The following is a 17,294-nucleotide window of genomic DNA, read 5'->3' as shown; positions in this document are numbered from 1 at the left end:
GTCACTCTTTGTCTGGAAGCTTAGCTGAAACCTGTCCACCATAGGTGACCCCGCTGGTTATTTAAAATACCGGTGGCATAGTTTTCAGAATCACAGCAACTCAAAAGCCACCGCAGTATGACAAAATGACAGACAAGTAGTGGCCGTTTGGTTTTACGTGGAAACTGTCACTTAAATTTCGAGATCTGTGTGCATGCATAGTAGAACCCTTCAGGGGTGGGTATGGGGTGTCCATTTGCTCAGGCATCCCCTCTAGTCACCAGAATGGAGGTGCGCAGACAGCGAGAGACCAATGAACAGATAACAAAAAAATGAATGTCCACCTCTGTATCTCCGCGGTCCTATAAGGTATTCATGGCAGTTCTGATCCTTCCCCTACTTGGCTTCTCCCAACATGGCAGCTCCGGGAATAGCTGAGCGTCTTGAATTAGAAACCAATGGGTTTCTTGATTCTACTACAAATTCTTGTAGCTGTGAGCCTTCCAATCTTCTAAATATTCCTTTATATGTGGTTCAGAGTTCTAGCACCATCCCTTGAGCCTGCTAGTCTGTCTTGTAAATCTATCTCTACAGGAGCAGAAAGCCTCATCTTTCTCCCACCAGCTGCCAGTTTCATAGGAGTTGTTTTTTGTTCTCTAACCCTGGACTGGATGAGAGGAAGGAAACACTGGGCAGTTTCACTCATATGCTGCTCTGAAGGGGCCCGAGAAAAAAAAAAAATACGATTGATTTTATCGCTGGTACAGAGCAGGTCTTGCTGGCAGTTGTAGTTTGCAGATTCTTAGTGAAAGGTTGAGTCATGGTTTGAAGTAAGAAATATTTTATCTATAGAGAACAGCATGCCAAAACAGCTGACTTAGTAGTATGTGGTTTCATCACGCAGCCCACCCATTTGTGATGGAAATGATAGCAGTTAATTCAAACAGCATTTGAGGGTTTTTTCTTCTTTTTCATCTAAAACAGGTAAAACATTATTAGCCAAAGCCGTAGCAAACCAAACCTCGGCCACTTTTTTACGAGTGGTTGGCTCTGAGCTGATTCAGAAGTACCTGGGAGATGGGCCCAAACTCGTGCGGGAGCTGTTTCGAGTTGCGGAGGAACACGCACCTTCCATTGTGTTTATAGATGAGATTGATGCCATCGGCACAAAAAGGTAGGCGGCTTGCTCTTGGCCGCTTTGCATTCTGGTAACTGTTCTATAATGTACAGCTGCCACATTCCTCAATGAACACAGCTCTCTGTGGGCGCTTTCACTCTTCTAGTGCCGGGAAACACTTGCCACGTTGTTGAGTTTTGGAGACTGGTCAGTGGGCTCATACCGGGCCCTGAACCCCTGCTTTGAGCCCGGCACCATTCCAGACCCTGGGACCCTGCAGCAATTAGGGCAGAGCCCCTCCCTCACAGCTCACTATCGGTCGGGGAGTCTGACAATAATCATTAGACAACATCAGTTCGGTGACAGTTACATGGAATTCAGCAAATGGAGAAATGCCGCTTTTTAGCTCGTATAATTGGGAGAGTGCCGTGTCGGTTTAGACAGAACGTGTAGGAATTTGCTGTGATGAGGTATTTGCTCTCATTTTCCTTTAACCAGAGATCATCTGGGTCTCCATTCCTTCCCTTTTCCAAAGATACGACTCAAACTCCGGTGGGGAGAGAGAAATTCAGCGAACGATGTTGGAGCTGCTGAACCAACTTGATGGCTTTGACTCAAGGGGAGATGTGAAAGTTATCATGGCCACAAACCGAATAGAAACCCTAGATCCTGCCCTCATCAGACCAGGTGACAGTTGCTGCTGTTTCATCGTGGAGAGTTTGTGTGTTCGTTTTTGTATTGATGTGGTTTCTAAGTACGTCCTAGAGAGGACTCTGTAAAGGCAACGCTGTACTGAGACGTAGAATCAGTTACCAAATTGTGTCTTCCTGAGATTATAGCCCAAGAGAGTGATAGAAACTATGGCCTTTAAAATTCCAGTCTGACGTCGTCTTTTTTCTTTCTCATAAAGAATATTCCCTTTTCAACCTCAAGAATTTGCTTTTTTTTTCTTAAGTAATTCTTATGATGATGTTTTGGGGTACCATTAAGCAGGTTCCAATTCATAACAACCCACCTTACAACAGAATGTCACACTGCCCCGTCCTGGGCCGTCTTCTTAGGTGTTGCTCTGCTTGAGCATTTTCAGTCTATCTCATCTGTTAGGTATGATACGGCCTTCCCCTGAGACAGGGCCCAAGTGAGGAAGTCTTGCCACCCTGACTTCTAAGGAGCACTTGGACCGTGCTGCTCCAGGACAGACTCACCTAATGTTTAGTCTGTACATTTGGGTACTGCTAGAGATCCTTTGTGTACTCTGTTTTTATAATGTTGTTAACAAGATTGGTGTCTCCTTCTCCAGTAAAATAGGTCGTTGGAAAACAGTTACTTTATTTCTGGAAGTACCAGAGGTGAGAGGATTTCCTTTTTAATAGGATGAATTAATAAACTACAAAAAATAAATGTTTACTTTTTTGTAGTGTAAAACTTGTGCCGTTGCCCCAGCAGGTTCTTGTCTGACTGAAAGGATCAGTGTGAGTAGAAGGGTGCAGACTTGGGTCTGCACAGGTGTGCTAAAGCCTTCTTTCCTGTAGGCCGCATTGACAGGAAGATCGAGTTCCCCCTGCCTGATGAGAAGACCAAGAAGCGCATCTTTCAGATCCACACAAGCAGGATGACGTTGGCTGATGATGTGACCTTGGATGACTTGATCATGGCTAAAGACGACCTCTCGGGGGCTGACATCAAGGTGACACCTTGGCTGCTCGGCCCAGCCCTTGAATCAGGCCCATTGGTCAGAGCACGGTCCTTGTGGCTGCTTGTTGTCCTTGCAATAGATCCACTTTTGATTTTATATCACTTAATGTATTATTTTGTGAGATGTGTCCCCAAGTTACTTGCAGCCATAGGCATGAGTCACAGGCACTAGGCTGTTCCTCCTCTGCCTGGCCCGGGTGACTTTCTTAGGCATGCCACATGTGGCCACTCAGCCCAGGTTGGCCTGGCGTCCCACGGCATTCTTACCCCAGTTGTATTCAGAGACTAGATTCTGAGTGCAAAACTCACCAGAAGATCTTTTGGTTTTATCACTCACAGTTTCAAAAAGTTCATGAGAAAATGGAATGAAAAGAAAACATAATGGAATTTTCCCATGAACTTTTTGAGGTTTAGGAGTCCTGGTGTGGCAGTGTAGGCAAATCACTGGACTGCTAACTGCCAGGTCAGTGGTTCAGGCCAACCAGCCGCAGTTCCAAAACAGGGTCACTATGAGTCAGAACCAACTCCACAGCACTTCACAACAACAATGAGGTAGGACAGTTCTGCCTGTAGTAAAGCCTGGCAGTGTTACATGTGGACGTTCTTGTTAACCCACTTACGAGGTCTGAGTCTCAGTCATGGCTGAGGAAGCAAAACCAGAACAGACCCAGACTTTAAAATTTGGGGTGAATCGGAGTGAGAACTTAAATCTCTGTCTTAGGGAACAAGGACAGCATGTGCATTACGTAGCCCACTGAACTTGCACCATAGCGAACAGTGGTGCTCCGTTCAGAGATGAAAGCCCACCTCATGGCTTTGACTGTTGCTCCACAGTCAGGGTGATAATCCAGTGTCTTGCATCGGCTTCTTCCCAGTTGCCCGCTCCAGGGCTTCAGCCTGTCATTTCCCCCATCCCTTTTGTCATACGGTCCTTGTACCGGCTCAGTCCAGTGTTAAAACCTGGAGTGGACCAGTTTGAAGCCCTGGTCTTTGTCTGGTGTGAACACTGCGCGCGAGCGGGTAGATTGGTGCCTGCACTCAGCTTGAGTCATTGTCTCTTTAGAACCTGTAGTGTCTCTGTGAATGTGAATCATCTTTTCACAAAATTAACGTTAATTTAAAATTAAAAACTAGTGTTTTCCCTTGAAAAACTTCAAGTCTAGAAAAGCTGCAGCAATAGTACACTGAACAACATCCATCGTCTGCATTTACCGGTTAGACATTATACCTGTTGCCTTTTCTTTCTCTCTCTGCACACTTTCTTTTTATGGCTGAACCATATGCAGTAACTATTTTGGTGGCCGTAACTAGACAAAAACTTGAATATCGGGACCAGTTGTGATTCTGTCCCATCTTGCTGCATACATAGTTGTTTTTAGTTTGGGCAGGTAATTATTAAGAAAAATATTAGCATATATTCCACACTGAAAAACTCTTAACAAGAATCCGTGTTCTCATTGCTGCAGACTGTTTCCTGTCAATTGTGGGTGGCCCGTGGGTTTACATGACCCCCCCCTGTAGTGAAGGTGGAGCTGTGAGAACTCGCTGACCTCCAGCCAAGGGGCAGTTAGAACCAGAGCCTGGGTTCCTGGGTCAGCCCTCTCTCTCTGCTATAAATACGTTGCTTAGCCACTTCAAATCTTTTCTCAAATGGTTTGAATAATTTGTGTTGAGTCTGGGTATTTTACCCCTTATTCCAAAATTGGGCTGTGAATTGCATGTTAGAATAAAGTAACAAGGATTCCGTTTTCTGACCATACTATTCTTTCTCACAGGCCATCTGTACGGAAGCTGGGCTCATGGCCTTGAGAGAACGTCGAATGAAAGTCACAAACGAAGACTTCAAAAAGTCAAAAGAAAACGTTCTTTATAAAAAACAAGAAGGCACTCCCGAGGGGCTCTATCTCTGAGTGAAGTACAGATCCTCCAAGATGTGGATGGGAGTTTTCGCAGCCCCTCAGAGGAAGGGGGTGGGTGGGGATGCTGTTCAGAAGATCCTTATTCTAGTGGTTTTTATTAATGAGCCGTTCTTCATACGTTTTTGGGTGTGGTGTGTAGGACACCTGGTGGGCTGCATTCATCTGTGTCACTGCAGCCCTTACCCCAATAAAGCTTGTTCGGAAACTTTCTGTCCTGCTTCCAAAGTCTCCACTCCTGCCTCCCAGCAGCTAGTGGTTTGGGGGCCTGGGTGTAAGGGAAACTTCTGGACAAGAAACCCAGAGACTGGTGGTCACAGGAGCGCAGCCCTCAGTAACCAGGCCCAGCAGATAGCCCAGAGCCCGTGGTGGTCGAGCTGAGCAGAGTGATGAAGGAGAGACTTGACCACATAACTACTGAGCTTGGTTTTATTGTTAGCTGAGTTAACGTGGCTGCTGTTCCCTTTTATAAGTTTTGTAACCCTTGTGAGATCTCAGCTTTCTGGGCACTATTTCCAAGCGACTCAGGCTTCCTGAGAGAAATCTAAAGGTCCGACTGAAAAGCCTTGCACTTGGGTTCAGAAACCTTGTCCTTTTGAAGAGTGTTCTAAAGCCCGTCAGAGCTTCGCTCAGTCCTGAAGCCACTAAGTAGTGCAGATGGGGGTGTACGCTGGCCTGTCACCCAATGTAGGCTAAGGACGAAGGCATCTTCGTTCTCTGTTGCTGCCCTAGCAAATTACTACACAAATTCAAACAAATTTCTCACTCTACAAGTGTAGGTCAGAAGTCCAGGGTGAAATCAAGGTATGGCAGGGCTGTGTTCCTTTCTGGAGGAGAAACCCTTTCCTTGTTTGTTCAGGTTGTCGCCAGAACTCAGTTTCTTCTAGCTGTTGGACTAAGGTTCCCAATCCCTTGCTGGTTTTCCCAGCTTCCAGAGGGTGCCCTCCTTCGTTGGCTCCTGGCCTCTACCTCATCTACAAAGCCAGCAACAGCCGGTTAAGACCTTCTTACCTTCTGATTGTCCTCATCGCTTCTACCTGACCCTTCTGCCTTCCTCCTCGACTTCTAAGGGCCCATGTGGTTACATTGGAGCCCCCAGGTAATCCAGGATATTCCAATCCTTATAGTCTGGCTCTGTCTGCACAGGTGAATTTGGAAATTCCCATTCACAGGCTTCAGAGACATTGGTGTGGGCATCTTTCGGGGGCAGTCACTTTGCCTATCTCAGTATTCTGCATGGGGCAGTCCAGCACAAGGTGAAGACAGTGTACTTGGGGAAGAGTGTGTAGCCTGGCAGGGTGTCAGAGCCCCAGCAGGGTAAGAGAGGAGAGGGGACGTTGTGTGGGAAGAAGGGTCAGCATAAGAGCCCAAGCAGAATGAAAGTCACAAACGAAGACTTCATAAAATCAAAAGAAAATGACGGACAGCTGCAGAGAAGGGAGAGGTAGGTTCCATACAGGGACGATCCAGTAAATATTAAGACAGTGGACACCAGGTAAGTAGGGTTACAGATGTGGAAAGGAAGAAATGTGGGAGGAACTCCACTGAGGAATGGGGAGCAGCAACGAACACACCCACCACCCAGATCTTGGTCCCCAAATGGCACTCCAGTGGGAAGGAAGCAGGGCTGATGCCAGGGTGGGGCAGCAGAAATACAAGGTGGACCTCAAATATATTGTGCCAAAAAACAAGGCAGTGCTTGAAGAATGATGGGGACATATCAGAAGGACACAGGAGCCAAATCGGTGACAACGTGAGGATCAACAACAGTGGTGTCCTAGCAGCAGGAGGAGGATGTCACGCTTGGTAAAGTAGAGGTCAGTGAGAAAGGATGAGCCTCCAGGAGTTGGTCGGACACTGGGTGGAAACCAGCAAGGATTGTGAGCAGGAGCAGGACCGGGCAGTGTTGCATACTGTCCTACATGGGGTCTCTGAGTTGGAACAGACTTGAGAAAGCAGGAGGAGGAAATGGCCTGAATCAGGTCAGGATTGGTGCGTAGTCAATGCCATGGAATCTTTATTAGTCTTCTTAGGCACGAGCATGGCATAGTCCTCCATTTTTGTAAATCTTGGTTTCTTATAGTAGGAGTTTTGTACTTTAGTCTAGGTCTGTTTCTCTGGTTAGATTTACTCCTAAATATTTCATCCTTTGGGTGACTACTGTTAATGATGTTGTTAAGTGCTGTCAGGTCGGTTCCAACCCATTGTGACTCTGTACAGGGTTTCCGAGGCTGTAAATCTCTAAGGGAGCAGAAACCCTTACCTTTCTCCTGCGGAACAGCTGGTAGTTTCGAACTGCTGACCTTGTGGTTCGCAGCCCAATTCATAACCACAACGCTACCAGAGCTCCTTTTGTTAATGTTGTTGTTAAGTGCCGTCGAGTCGGTTCCGACCCATAGCGACCCTGTACAGGGTTTCTGAGGGTGTAAATCTACAGGAGTAGAAAGCCTGATCTTCCGCGGAGCAGCTGGTAGTTTCGAACCGCTGACCTTAAGGTTCACAGCCCGATTTGTAACCACTACGCTACCAGAGCATAGTACTTTCCTAATTTCCTTTTCAAACTTGTCATTATTAGTGTAAAGGAATCCAACTGATTTTTGTATGTTGATCTTATACTCTACCACTTTGCTGAACCTTCCAGTAGTTGTTTTGCTGAGTTTTTGGTATTTTCTGGGGTTTTTTGGATCCTATCATTTTCAAATAGAGTTTTTCTTCTTTCCCACTTTGGATGCCTTTAATTTCCCTATTTTGCCTTCTTGTTCTGGTGAAGACTTCCAACACTATTGAATAGGAGTGGTGTGATACAGGACACCCTTGTCTGGTTCCTGCTCACAAAGGGAATGCTTTCATTTCTCTCGATTGGGAGTGATGTTGGCTGCTCATTTTGCATGTATGCTCTTAAATATGTTGAGGAAATTCCCTTCAAATTTATATTGTGGGTTACATTGTTTTCCTAATACTGAACCATCCTTTCATCCCTGGTATAAATCCCACTTGGTTGTGATGTCTTATTTTTTTTGATAGGTTGTTGAACACTGTTAACTATGATTTTGTTGAGAATTTTTGCATCTGTGTTTATGAGGGATTGTTGTTGTTATGTACCATGGAGTCGGTTCCAACTCATAGCGACCCTGGTACAGGGTTTCCGAGGCTGTAAATCTTTATGGGAGCAGAAAGCCTCATCTTTCTCCCACGGAACAGCTGGTAGTTTCGAACTGCTGACCTTGAGGTTCACAGCCCAATTCGTAACCACTACGCTACCAGAGCTCCTTTTATGAGGGATATTGGTCTATAATCTTATTTTTTTTAGTGATATCATTCCCTGTTTTTGGTATGAGGATTATGCTCACTTCATAAAATGTACTAGGAATTTTCCATCCTTTTCTATGTTCTGGAGTAGTTTTGAGTAGAATTGGTGACAGCTCTTCTCTGACTGGTAAAATTCACCAGTGGAGCCATCTGGGCCTGGACTCTTTGGTTGGGAGTGTTTTGGTGACTTGATCAATTTCTTCTTTTGTTACAGGTCTGTTCAGGGTTTCAATTTCACTCTGTAAGTTTAGGTTATGTTTTTCTAAAAATATATTCATCTCCTATAGATGATCAGATTTGTTGGAGTAAAACTCTTCTTAATATTCTATTTTTACTTCCATTGGCTCTGTTGTGACGTCACCCATGTGGTTTCTAATGCATGTTATTTGTGTCTTCTCCCTCTTTTCTTTTGTTAGTGTTGCCATTGGTTTGTCAGTTTTATTAATGCTTTCAAAGAAATAGCTTCTTGTTGATGTTTTCTATAGTTTTCTATCTTCTTTATTTCTGCTCCATTCTTATCTAGGTTTACTTTGCTGATCCTTTTCTAATTGGTGGAGAGGTTGTGTTAATGTGTTGATTTGGGTTCTTTGTTGTTTTTCGATGTGTGGATTTCCGGCTATAAATTGTCCTTTCAGCACTGCTTTTGCTGTATCCCAAACGTTTGTTGTGTTTTCATTCTCATTTGTTTGTAGGAATTTTTTATTTCATTTTTTTCTTTGTTCTACTACCCAGTAGCTTTTCAGCAGGTTGTAATTTTATTCAGTTTTCATGTCTTTGACTTTAGTTCCTTGATCTTCCTGTTGGTGAGTTCTAATTTTACAGCTACAGCATCGTGATCTTCCTGTTGGTGATTTCTGATTTTACAGCGTTGTGGTCTGAGATTGGGAATGTTGCTGGGCACATGACTCTCTCTTTTTTTTAAAAAAAAAAAACCCTGTTAAGACATTTTTATTGTGCAGACTTGTAATCTTTACAGGACATGCAGCATAAAAAAAAAAAGTGTAAACTATATCAGTAAGCATATAAAATTTCAGCAGTCTTTGGATTAGCAGTTGGTTTGAATGAGGGACTAAGCAGCTATGTGGAACAGAGGTGTCTTAGATAAACAGTTTACAGATTGAATCAGCTTCTGAAATGATTTTCCTCTTCTAAAGATAAAAATATCTGTACATTTTTAAATACTGTACATCTTTTAGTTATGTACACAGCTTAAAAGTAAAACTATATCCATGCCAGTGTCTTAAATGTAAAAAATTTGAAGTAGGTAAGGGTTGATGATCTAAGTTATAGTGCCAGGAAAAATGAAAGAAGCCAAAAAAATTAAGCAGAGTTCAACTATGTATATGAAAATAAAAATAAAAGCATAACTGGAGGTCTAAAAAAACCTCCAAGGGCAGAATCACAACACAAACAGGAGGACTCAAAAACTTTTGGGTAGAGCAGGCAGCTTTTCTGTATGACTCAGGTTTACAAGTAAAATTCCTCAATTTGAGTTCAAAAGAATCTGAACTTATTCCAGCAAAATTACCCCAATCTTTTATTACTGCCTCTTCCCCCATCTTCTAAAGTGATGTTTGAACAAGGTCCAAAACTCCTGGCAGGGGAAAGGGTCATTTGTCACAAAATGACAGGTTGCAAATGCTTTGGTTTGAAGGCATTCTGTTTGCAACAACTGAGTCTCACACAATGGCCTCCATTTTGACAGCATTTTCCTGGCGGCCCACTGATCAGCTGAAAAAGGGAAATAATGTTGAGCCACTGAAACCACCCTGGTGGTAGATTAGTTTGGATTCAGGAAAGCATGATTATTCTTGAAAATAAACTGAATAAACTGACTAGACATGCTGATGTCATTCAGCTGATAAGAGGCAGGAGTGTTGGCTTCTATCCTAGCCAGCCCAGAGAAAGCTCAGCCCCATTCGTCTACCTTCATTCATTTCATGGTAGTACTGTTGACCATATTTGATATGGATCAAGATGCTGCCTGATCAGGCACATAAATGTGCTTCACTAGACTATTTCAGAGTCAGAAACAATCTTGGAGAACTAGCTAATGGAATTTCTAACTTTGGTCTTCAGGAAGACTGCTGACCTAATAATGTATGTTGATGAGTTAGAGCCCATTTGAAAAGGAAAACGTGAGAAAGGAGAAGGCACTTGGGTCCTTTTTATCTGTATAACAAATATTCAGACACAGAAACTAACACAGGTTAAACTTTCAAGAGGGGCAAGGCACTAGTCGGATCATGTGAATGCAGAAGATTGGCAGCAATCCACTAACTCTTCAGATGCTGTGTAATCAACGGCTATAGCTTAAAGCATCTTCTTTTGTTATAAAAAAACAATTTAGAGTAGGCAGTTGAGGTGGTTTTTGTTTCGTTTTTTAAAATTTTCTCCTCAGTTCTTCGTTTCTCTCAATATATCATTTAACAATATGTCAACAGCCAAAACAATAATCCATATACAAATGCAAAGGCAAAAAAAAAAAAAAATGGGTTTTAAAAATTCAGACAGTCAATTACAGATGTAATAGCTCAGAAGAGACAAATAAGAGTTATGAAAATGGAGGTGATTTCTTTGTTCTGAACCTAGATGTTTATTCATAAATTGTTCATTCATCAATAGCAACTTGAAACTGGCAAGAAGAAAATTAAAAGAAACAAAAAATAGGTACACCTCTCTCCTCGAAATGTCGCTTTTCTTTCTTTCTCTATACTGATGTGGCAATATATTGCTGAGTATTTTGCCAGCAGCCTCAAAGAGCGGGTCACAGAAGGTGTGGAATGTAGATGGAGTAGACACGGCTGATGCATTGGATCTCAATCAGGAAACTCTTAATGCAAGGTACCACTGCCCAGATGTGTAGGAAAGAATGGCAAAGCAAATGCCCCAGATGAGTGCCATCGGGATGCCGAAGAGAGCAGACAGCAAACGGGTAAAACCAGTATTTTGTCAGTGAAGGTGGTGAAGCTGGCCTTCCAGATGCTGTCAAAACCGTGAGTCCCTTCTGGTTCTGCAATCACATTTTCAAAATCAATCTTGAGCACATCGTTGAGATGCTTGGGATCACAGTTGACCATGTCGATCTCCTTGGTGTGCGCATCATAGTTTCTCATTCATCTCTTCTGCCATGGCCTTGTTGTTGGGCTTATAGATGTTGCTGTGTTCCCAGATAGGAAGGGTTTAGAGATGTCCCTGCACTCCTCCCTGGACCCACCCTCAACTCGCTTGTCCTGGGCACGTGACTCTTGGTTGGCAGTTTTTTCCTTTCAGGGTTTTGTAGATTCCCTTTTATTGCCTTCTTGGCTGCATGGTTTCTGCTGAGAGATCAGAGCTTAATCTTATTGGCCTGCCTTTGTAGGTAACATTTCTTTTTCCCTAGCTGCTTTTAAGATCCTTTCCTTGTTTTGATCTTGGAGAGTTTGATTATGATATGTCTTGGTGATTTTTCTCTTGGGGTCTATCCTGCTTGGGGTTCATTCAGGTTCTTGAATGCTTATCTTCTCATCTTTCAAGATGTTAGGGAGGTTTTTTTCTAGCAACTCTTAAGCTCTCTTCTGTGGTTTTCTTTGATTCTTCCTGTTCTAGAACTCCAATAACCCATATGTTATTGCTCTTGTCCCATGCAGATTATTTCATTTTTTTTTTTCCTTGTTCTTCTATCTTAGCAGTGTTGACAGATTTCTCTTCAAGCTTGCTGATTCTGGTTTACATCCCTTCAATTCTGTTCCTTTGCCTTTTAGTGTATTGTCTCTAAGGCTGTGTTTTACTTGATTGTTCTGTTGTGCTTTTATGACTTACTTTCGTAGACCTTTCTGTGGAACATTTGGATGTGCCTCCATATCATTCTCCTTTATTCCTTATCGGGCAGTTCCAAAGCCTGCATTCCTTTCAATGCAAATTCTAGCTCTTCCTCTTGCTCCTTTGTTTGAGCTACTCTGTCTTGTTTCTGCACATGAGCAGAACTTTTCTGTGGCTTTTTAGGCACTGCATTGTTGTATTTGTATTATTAGATAAATTTGCCTCATGGTAGATATGATCGGCGATGGGCTTTTCTTCTCATTGCTCTTACACCTCAATTCAGTATTTTTAGCAGCTGTTCGTAGATGCTGCTCTGATGTATGCTGCTGTTGTTGAGTGCTGTGAAGTCAGTTCTGACCCATAGCAACCCTGTTTAGGGTTTCCAAGGAACAGCTGGTGAGCTTGAACCGCCGACTTTGCAATTCAACTGACTTTGCTGTCCAGTGCATTAGACCACAGTGCCACACCAGGACTCTGGCATATACCAGTTGGTATTGGCTATTGCCCAGATGGTGGGGTTTTATAGGGAATGAATATTGTAGCTTGGTTGTATAGCTGCAATTGCTGTCTCTTGTTGGGTAAGGCAAAAGAAAAGGCAGACTGAAAAAACAGACTTGACAAAGTTCAAAATCGCATTCCCCCTGCCCAAAAAAGAAATGGTGGCAAAATGCGAGGAAGACTCTAGTGCTGCTCTATGGCCTCGTGACTTCAAAGCTGCTGAGAAATTTCACGATGTTCTTTTTGCGCCTTACGATATAAGCCAAGGTTTTGTTTTTGGCCTTTTTCTCCTTTCCCTCTAGTTTGTCCAGGTGTTTCTCCTAGTGAACCAGCCCAGGACCAGCCAGACCCACTTGGGAAGACAATCCTGTTGTCAGCTCTTCCTGTTGACTCCATCCCCATCCTGGATTCTGTACCCAGCTACATGCATAGAACCTTCCTTGGGCGTGGCCACTTGTTCAGGTATCCCTTTGGATCCCCAGAGTGGAGATGAGTAGACAGAAGAAAAGAATGAAAAAGGAGTACTCATACCTTGATCTCTGCCAGTCTATCAGATTGCTGCAATGGGAGTGCTCTCTTGACTCCATCTGCTCGCTCCTGTGATCCAGATGTAGGGGTTCTGAGGAGCTGCTGTTTGGTTTGAATCACCAGCCTTATGGTTAGCGGACCAGTGTTTATTTTCCAGCGCCACACCAGGACTCTGGTCCATATTCAGCACACAGAAAAGGGCTGGGCTTGGTGGGGAAGGAGCTAGCTCCCGTTCTTGACCTTTCTCTGTCGGTGGCTGAAGCACTGATTTCTCAGGTGGTCATCTTCAGTCAGTGCCCACAGCAGGTGGCAGTGCTAGTCCAGCCTGTGGTGGGGCTGAGAAGGCTGCGTTTCAAACGTTTGTATGATTCAGTGGCATTAACTCCATCCACCATGCTGTGCCATCACTCGTCTGTCAGTTTGTCACACTTCGTGGCTTGTGTGATGCCACCAGTGTTTTTAAAACAAGGTCACCCATGGTGGACAGACCTCATTCAGATGAACTTCCAGACTAAGAAGGAGAGACAGACTACATCTGAGTGTTTAGCCACTGAAAATCCTATGAATAGCAGTGGAACACTGTCAGCACCATAATATTGAATATCAAAACGTGATGAAGAGCACCAGAATATTGTCAGATACAATGCCCAAAGATGCGACCCTCAGGTTGGAAGACACTCAAAATATAACTGGGGAAGAGCTGCCTCCTCAAAGTAGACTCAACCGTGATGAGATGAATGAAGTAAAGCTTTTGGGATATTTATTAGCTCATGGGCCACAACTCAAAATGAGGAGAAATAGCTGCAAACATTCATTAATAATCAGAACATGGAAAGTATGAAGTATGAGTTGAAGAACATTGAAAGTTGTTGAAAATTAATGGAATGCACAAAGATCTATATCCTAGGCATTAAGTGCCATTGAGTCGGTTCCAACTCAGCGAACTCGTATAGAATCTCCAAGGAGGAGCTGGTGAGTTTGACACTGCCAACCTTGCAATTTAAACTGACCTTGTTGTCCTGTGCTTATCCTACAGCGCCACAGTACTCCAACCTAGGCATTAGTGAGTTGAAAAGGTCTGGCATTGGCCATTTTGAATCTGACAATCATACGTTTACTATGCTGGGAATGACAAACTGAAGAGGAATGATACCACGTTCATCATCAAAAAGAACATTTTAAGATATATCTTGAAGTACAATGCTGTCTGTGGTAAGGTAGTAACCATACCCCTATACTTAACAACATTACACCTGTATAATATAAGGAAAACTGGTTAATGCCATTCTTAGTCAAGTTTATGCACCAAATACTAAAGCCAGTGGGGATGAAACTGAAGAATTTTACCAACATTCTTCAGTCTGAAATTGATCAAACATGCAGTCCAGATGCAGTGATTACAATGCAAAGGTTAGAAACAAAGAGGAAGGAGCAGTAGTGGGAGAATACGGCCTTGGTGATAGGACCACTGCTGGAGATCACATGATGGAATTTTGCAGAACAATGACTTATTGCAAAACTTTTAAAAATAACCTGGACTGTGTTGGAAACTGAAAATATCAGGGACCACATGCTTAGTAAAGCGGAGTGCCAGCAAAAAAGAGAAAGATCCTCAACAAGATGGAGAGGTGCAGTGGCAGCAGCAGTGGGCTCCAGCATAACAATTGTGAGGTTGGTGTGGGACCGGGCAGTGTTTGATTTTCTTGTGCATAAGATTGCTATGAGTCATAACCAATTAGATGGCACCTAACATCAACAATCTTTATAGCCTCCACTGTCTCTTATTAAATTCTGTACTTTTCTAACAGTAATTTTTTCCCAGTCACGAGTCCCCACATTCTTGGGGTCAGGATGGTAGGCCTCAGCAGAATAAACCCTCAGCTTCATGCCTTCATTTTTCTCCTTAGGATCCTACAGCACTGTCTTTGCTATCTAATCCCAGTCCATGTTCCAGCTAATGGAACAGACTCCTAGGTTAATTAACAAAGCAAAGCAAAAACTGTAATCTCCTAGACATCTAGAAACATGAAAATAGTCCCGTATCAAATGTCTTCTGTTTTCTTCTTTTGTGTATTCAAGTGCTCCCTCCTTGTTGCCACTTGTGTCCACGAGCTGTACTGATAAACCCTATGTCCATGCCACTCGATGGTCTGACAACCTCGGACCATGGCGATTATGCCTCAAGAACCACTGAAAAGGTAGGATCTGAATTAATTCTTCAGACATTCATTCATGCTGGGCACCAGATGAGGCACTGGTACTGACTCTGCCGAATGGTGTGGTAGGGAGTTTTCTTCCCAAGTGGCAGGAGGCTGTTTGCTGGGGCTAGAGAGAAGCTTCTCTGCTCATCTCACCTGGAGCAGGTATGGAACTCAGGCCCTAGGAATGTATGCTGTGCTTTCTGACAGGTGCTGCCATCTAAGAAACTAGGCAGTTTCTAAGAGCTGTGAAATTTGTGCCTCCAGGCAGCTCTGGACATGTGGCCAAATCACATGTTGTGCACCAAGATTTCAGGCAACATGTTGCGTCTGCACCTGGGAGGGGATGGTCTTTCAGGTCTAGGGACACTGGACACAGCTGATACAAGTCAGAGCTCAGCCTCCATGTGAAGACCTCCTACTAACTGTGGAGAAGTTTGTAGTGTTGAGTAACCAGACCTTTTAGTCCAACTGGTCTGAGTAAGCCCCCCAAGGCAGGGCACAGTAAGGACAGTGAATCAGAGCTTGCACACAAGTACAGCGCCACAGATTTAATGATCATTTGGCACAGTTACCCATGTATACACACACATATATAATATGTAAAACAGCTTTTGTGTCATGTGCCCATCTAACAATGTGTGGGAGGTTGATGACCTGACACAATGATCAAGAAAGCATCTCAAAAACCGCACACGCACGTGTGACCCATGATGCAGTGCTCACACCAGCCTCTAGTCTTCCAGCAGGAGCTCCAGCTCCTCCATGGGCAGGCGCACCCGCAGCTCCTTCTCTGTCATTAGGTCCAGGATCTCCTGCATCTCATCAGGGAAGTACTCCACAGCGTCCATGTACAACACCTACGAACCAGTGGGGAGGGAGGGAGCGCCCGAGTTAGGCCGCCAGAGCTGAGCAAATGAGCAGGTCCTAATGAGACTACTGCTGCCCACCCTCCAGTATGTGGCCTTCCTAACCCACTCAGGCACGCTCCAGGACACAACACAGCTATGGCTCAGACTCCAAGCCAGGCAGTTACACCATATATATAGTACCCTGGGACGGCGTCTTGGCATCCTCAGAACTGGGGTCCAGATGACACAGGGGCTGGACAGGCAGTTTTCAGACTACAACCTGAAAGGTTGGATCCATGGGAATCTGACGCCATTACAGCTTTTAAAACTTACCTTTGCCCAGGGACAATTCTGAAGTGCTTTGTAGAAGACACCTTTGCTTCTGTCTTTATTTCCTAATGAAACCTGAGACAAGGAAAAAATAGAAAAACAACTGAAATGGAGAGCCTGCATAAGCCCTTCTTGTAGCTGCCTAGTCTAGAGGGGGCGCTCGAGCGGCAGCAGCTCAGCCTGTGTGCCCGGCCTGGCGCCATCAGCGGGCCTGTTCATACAGCCAGTACTATAGACGCCTCCCCAGAACGCTGACCTTGACTCCTTCTCATTCTAAGGCTTTGTTTCTCTTGTATTGTGAGCTGTCCTTTCCTGGCAAGACATGCTTGGTTAAAGATCCTGGGCTGTGAAGTGGGGCTGATGATCGTACACAAGGAGAATATTGGCTCTAATACCTGTTGTATTACTTGCCGAAAACTATCTTTTTAGAGACATGAGATAATCGGACGTGGTAGGGTTGCTAACTAGTAGGTCAGCTGTTCGCGGGAGAAAGATGAAGCTTTCTGCTCCCATAAAGATGCACAGTCTCCTCTCCTATGGGTCAGCACACAGCATCACATCAACAACATTATGAAAAGAAAACAGTCTGCGAGTGTACACTTTCTCAGCAGATTTTCTCTCAGTCTTCCCAGCCCAGGAGGTGAGCAGCAGGAGTCTGTGGTCTCGCCTAGCCAGGACACTCTCAGCCTCTCTTGGGAAATACAGGCTGTCCACAGGCAGCTGGCGTGTGCAGTTCTGATGGCACGAAGCTGGAGTCGGATTCACCCAGCCCGTCCTCCACCAGATGCCTGTTCCCACAGGGATTGTCAACTGACCTCCCAGGAAACCCAGCCAATGATGGCTAGAGCTTCAACTGACCTCCCAGGAATTCTACCATCAAAGAATTCTACCACATTTTCTGTCCAGTCTTTTAAGGTAATTCCCACTTGTGAGCTTCAGGCAGGGCTCAGTCATCCCCTACCCCTCTAAGGGCCTCACTTGGCAGGGGACTCCTGTGTTTCCTCTCATGCCCAAAGAATGCAAGGTCCCATCCTAAAAATACTGATTAACTTTTTTGTTGCTCTCTTTCTTT

General features: G+C 44.3%; 2 protein-coding genes and 1 pseudogene across 2 annotated transcripts in view; 1 reads left to right on the top strand and 2 right to left on the bottom strand.

The window, feature by feature from the left end:
* The window catches only part of PSMC1 (proteasome (prosome, macropain) 26S subunit, ATPase, 1), a 29,351-nt gene extending 24,650 nt beyond the window's left edge, over window positions 1-4,701 (top strand). The window contains exons 8-11 of the mRNA XM_006839578.1: window positions 964-1,153; window positions 1,632-1,783; window positions 2,629-2,783; window positions 4,567-4,701. Of these exons, the coding sequence (XP_006839641.1) occupies window positions 964-1,153; window positions 1,632-1,783; window positions 2,629-2,783; window positions 4,567-4,701 (632 nt within the window). The remainder of the gene's footprint in view (window positions 1-963; window positions 1,154-1,631; window positions 1,784-2,628; window positions 2,784-4,566) is intronic.
* A 1,766-nt stretch (window positions 4,702-6,467) lies between these two features.
* On the bottom strand, window positions 6,468-11,211 carry LOC102816826 (annotated as a pseudogene).
* Window positions 11,212-15,775: 4,564 nt separating this feature from the next.
* Window positions 15,776-17,294, bottom strand: part of NRDE2 (NRDE-2, necessary for RNA interference, domain containing) — a 44,207-nt gene continuing 42,688 nt past the window's right edge. The window contains exons 13-14 of the mRNA XM_006839577.1: window positions 16,226-16,297; window positions 15,776-15,901 (exon numbers count right to left, since the gene is read on the bottom strand). Of these exons, the coding sequence (XP_006839640.1) occupies window positions 15,776-15,901; window positions 16,226-16,297 (198 nt within the window). The remainder of the gene's footprint in view (window positions 15,902-16,225; window positions 16,298-17,294) is intronic.

This window comes from Chrysochloris asiatica, unplaced genomic scaffold, assembly GCF_000296735.1.
Source record: "Chrysochloris asiatica unplaced genomic scaffold, ChrAsi1.0 scaffold00025, whole genome shotgun sequence".
Classification (NCBI taxonomy): Eukaryota; Metazoa; Chordata; class Mammalia; order Afrosoricida; family Chrysochloridae; genus Chrysochloris; species Chrysochloris asiatica.
The sequence above is the reverse complement of the archived record's forward strand: the minus strand, read 5'-3'. Positions and strand labels throughout refer to the sequence as shown.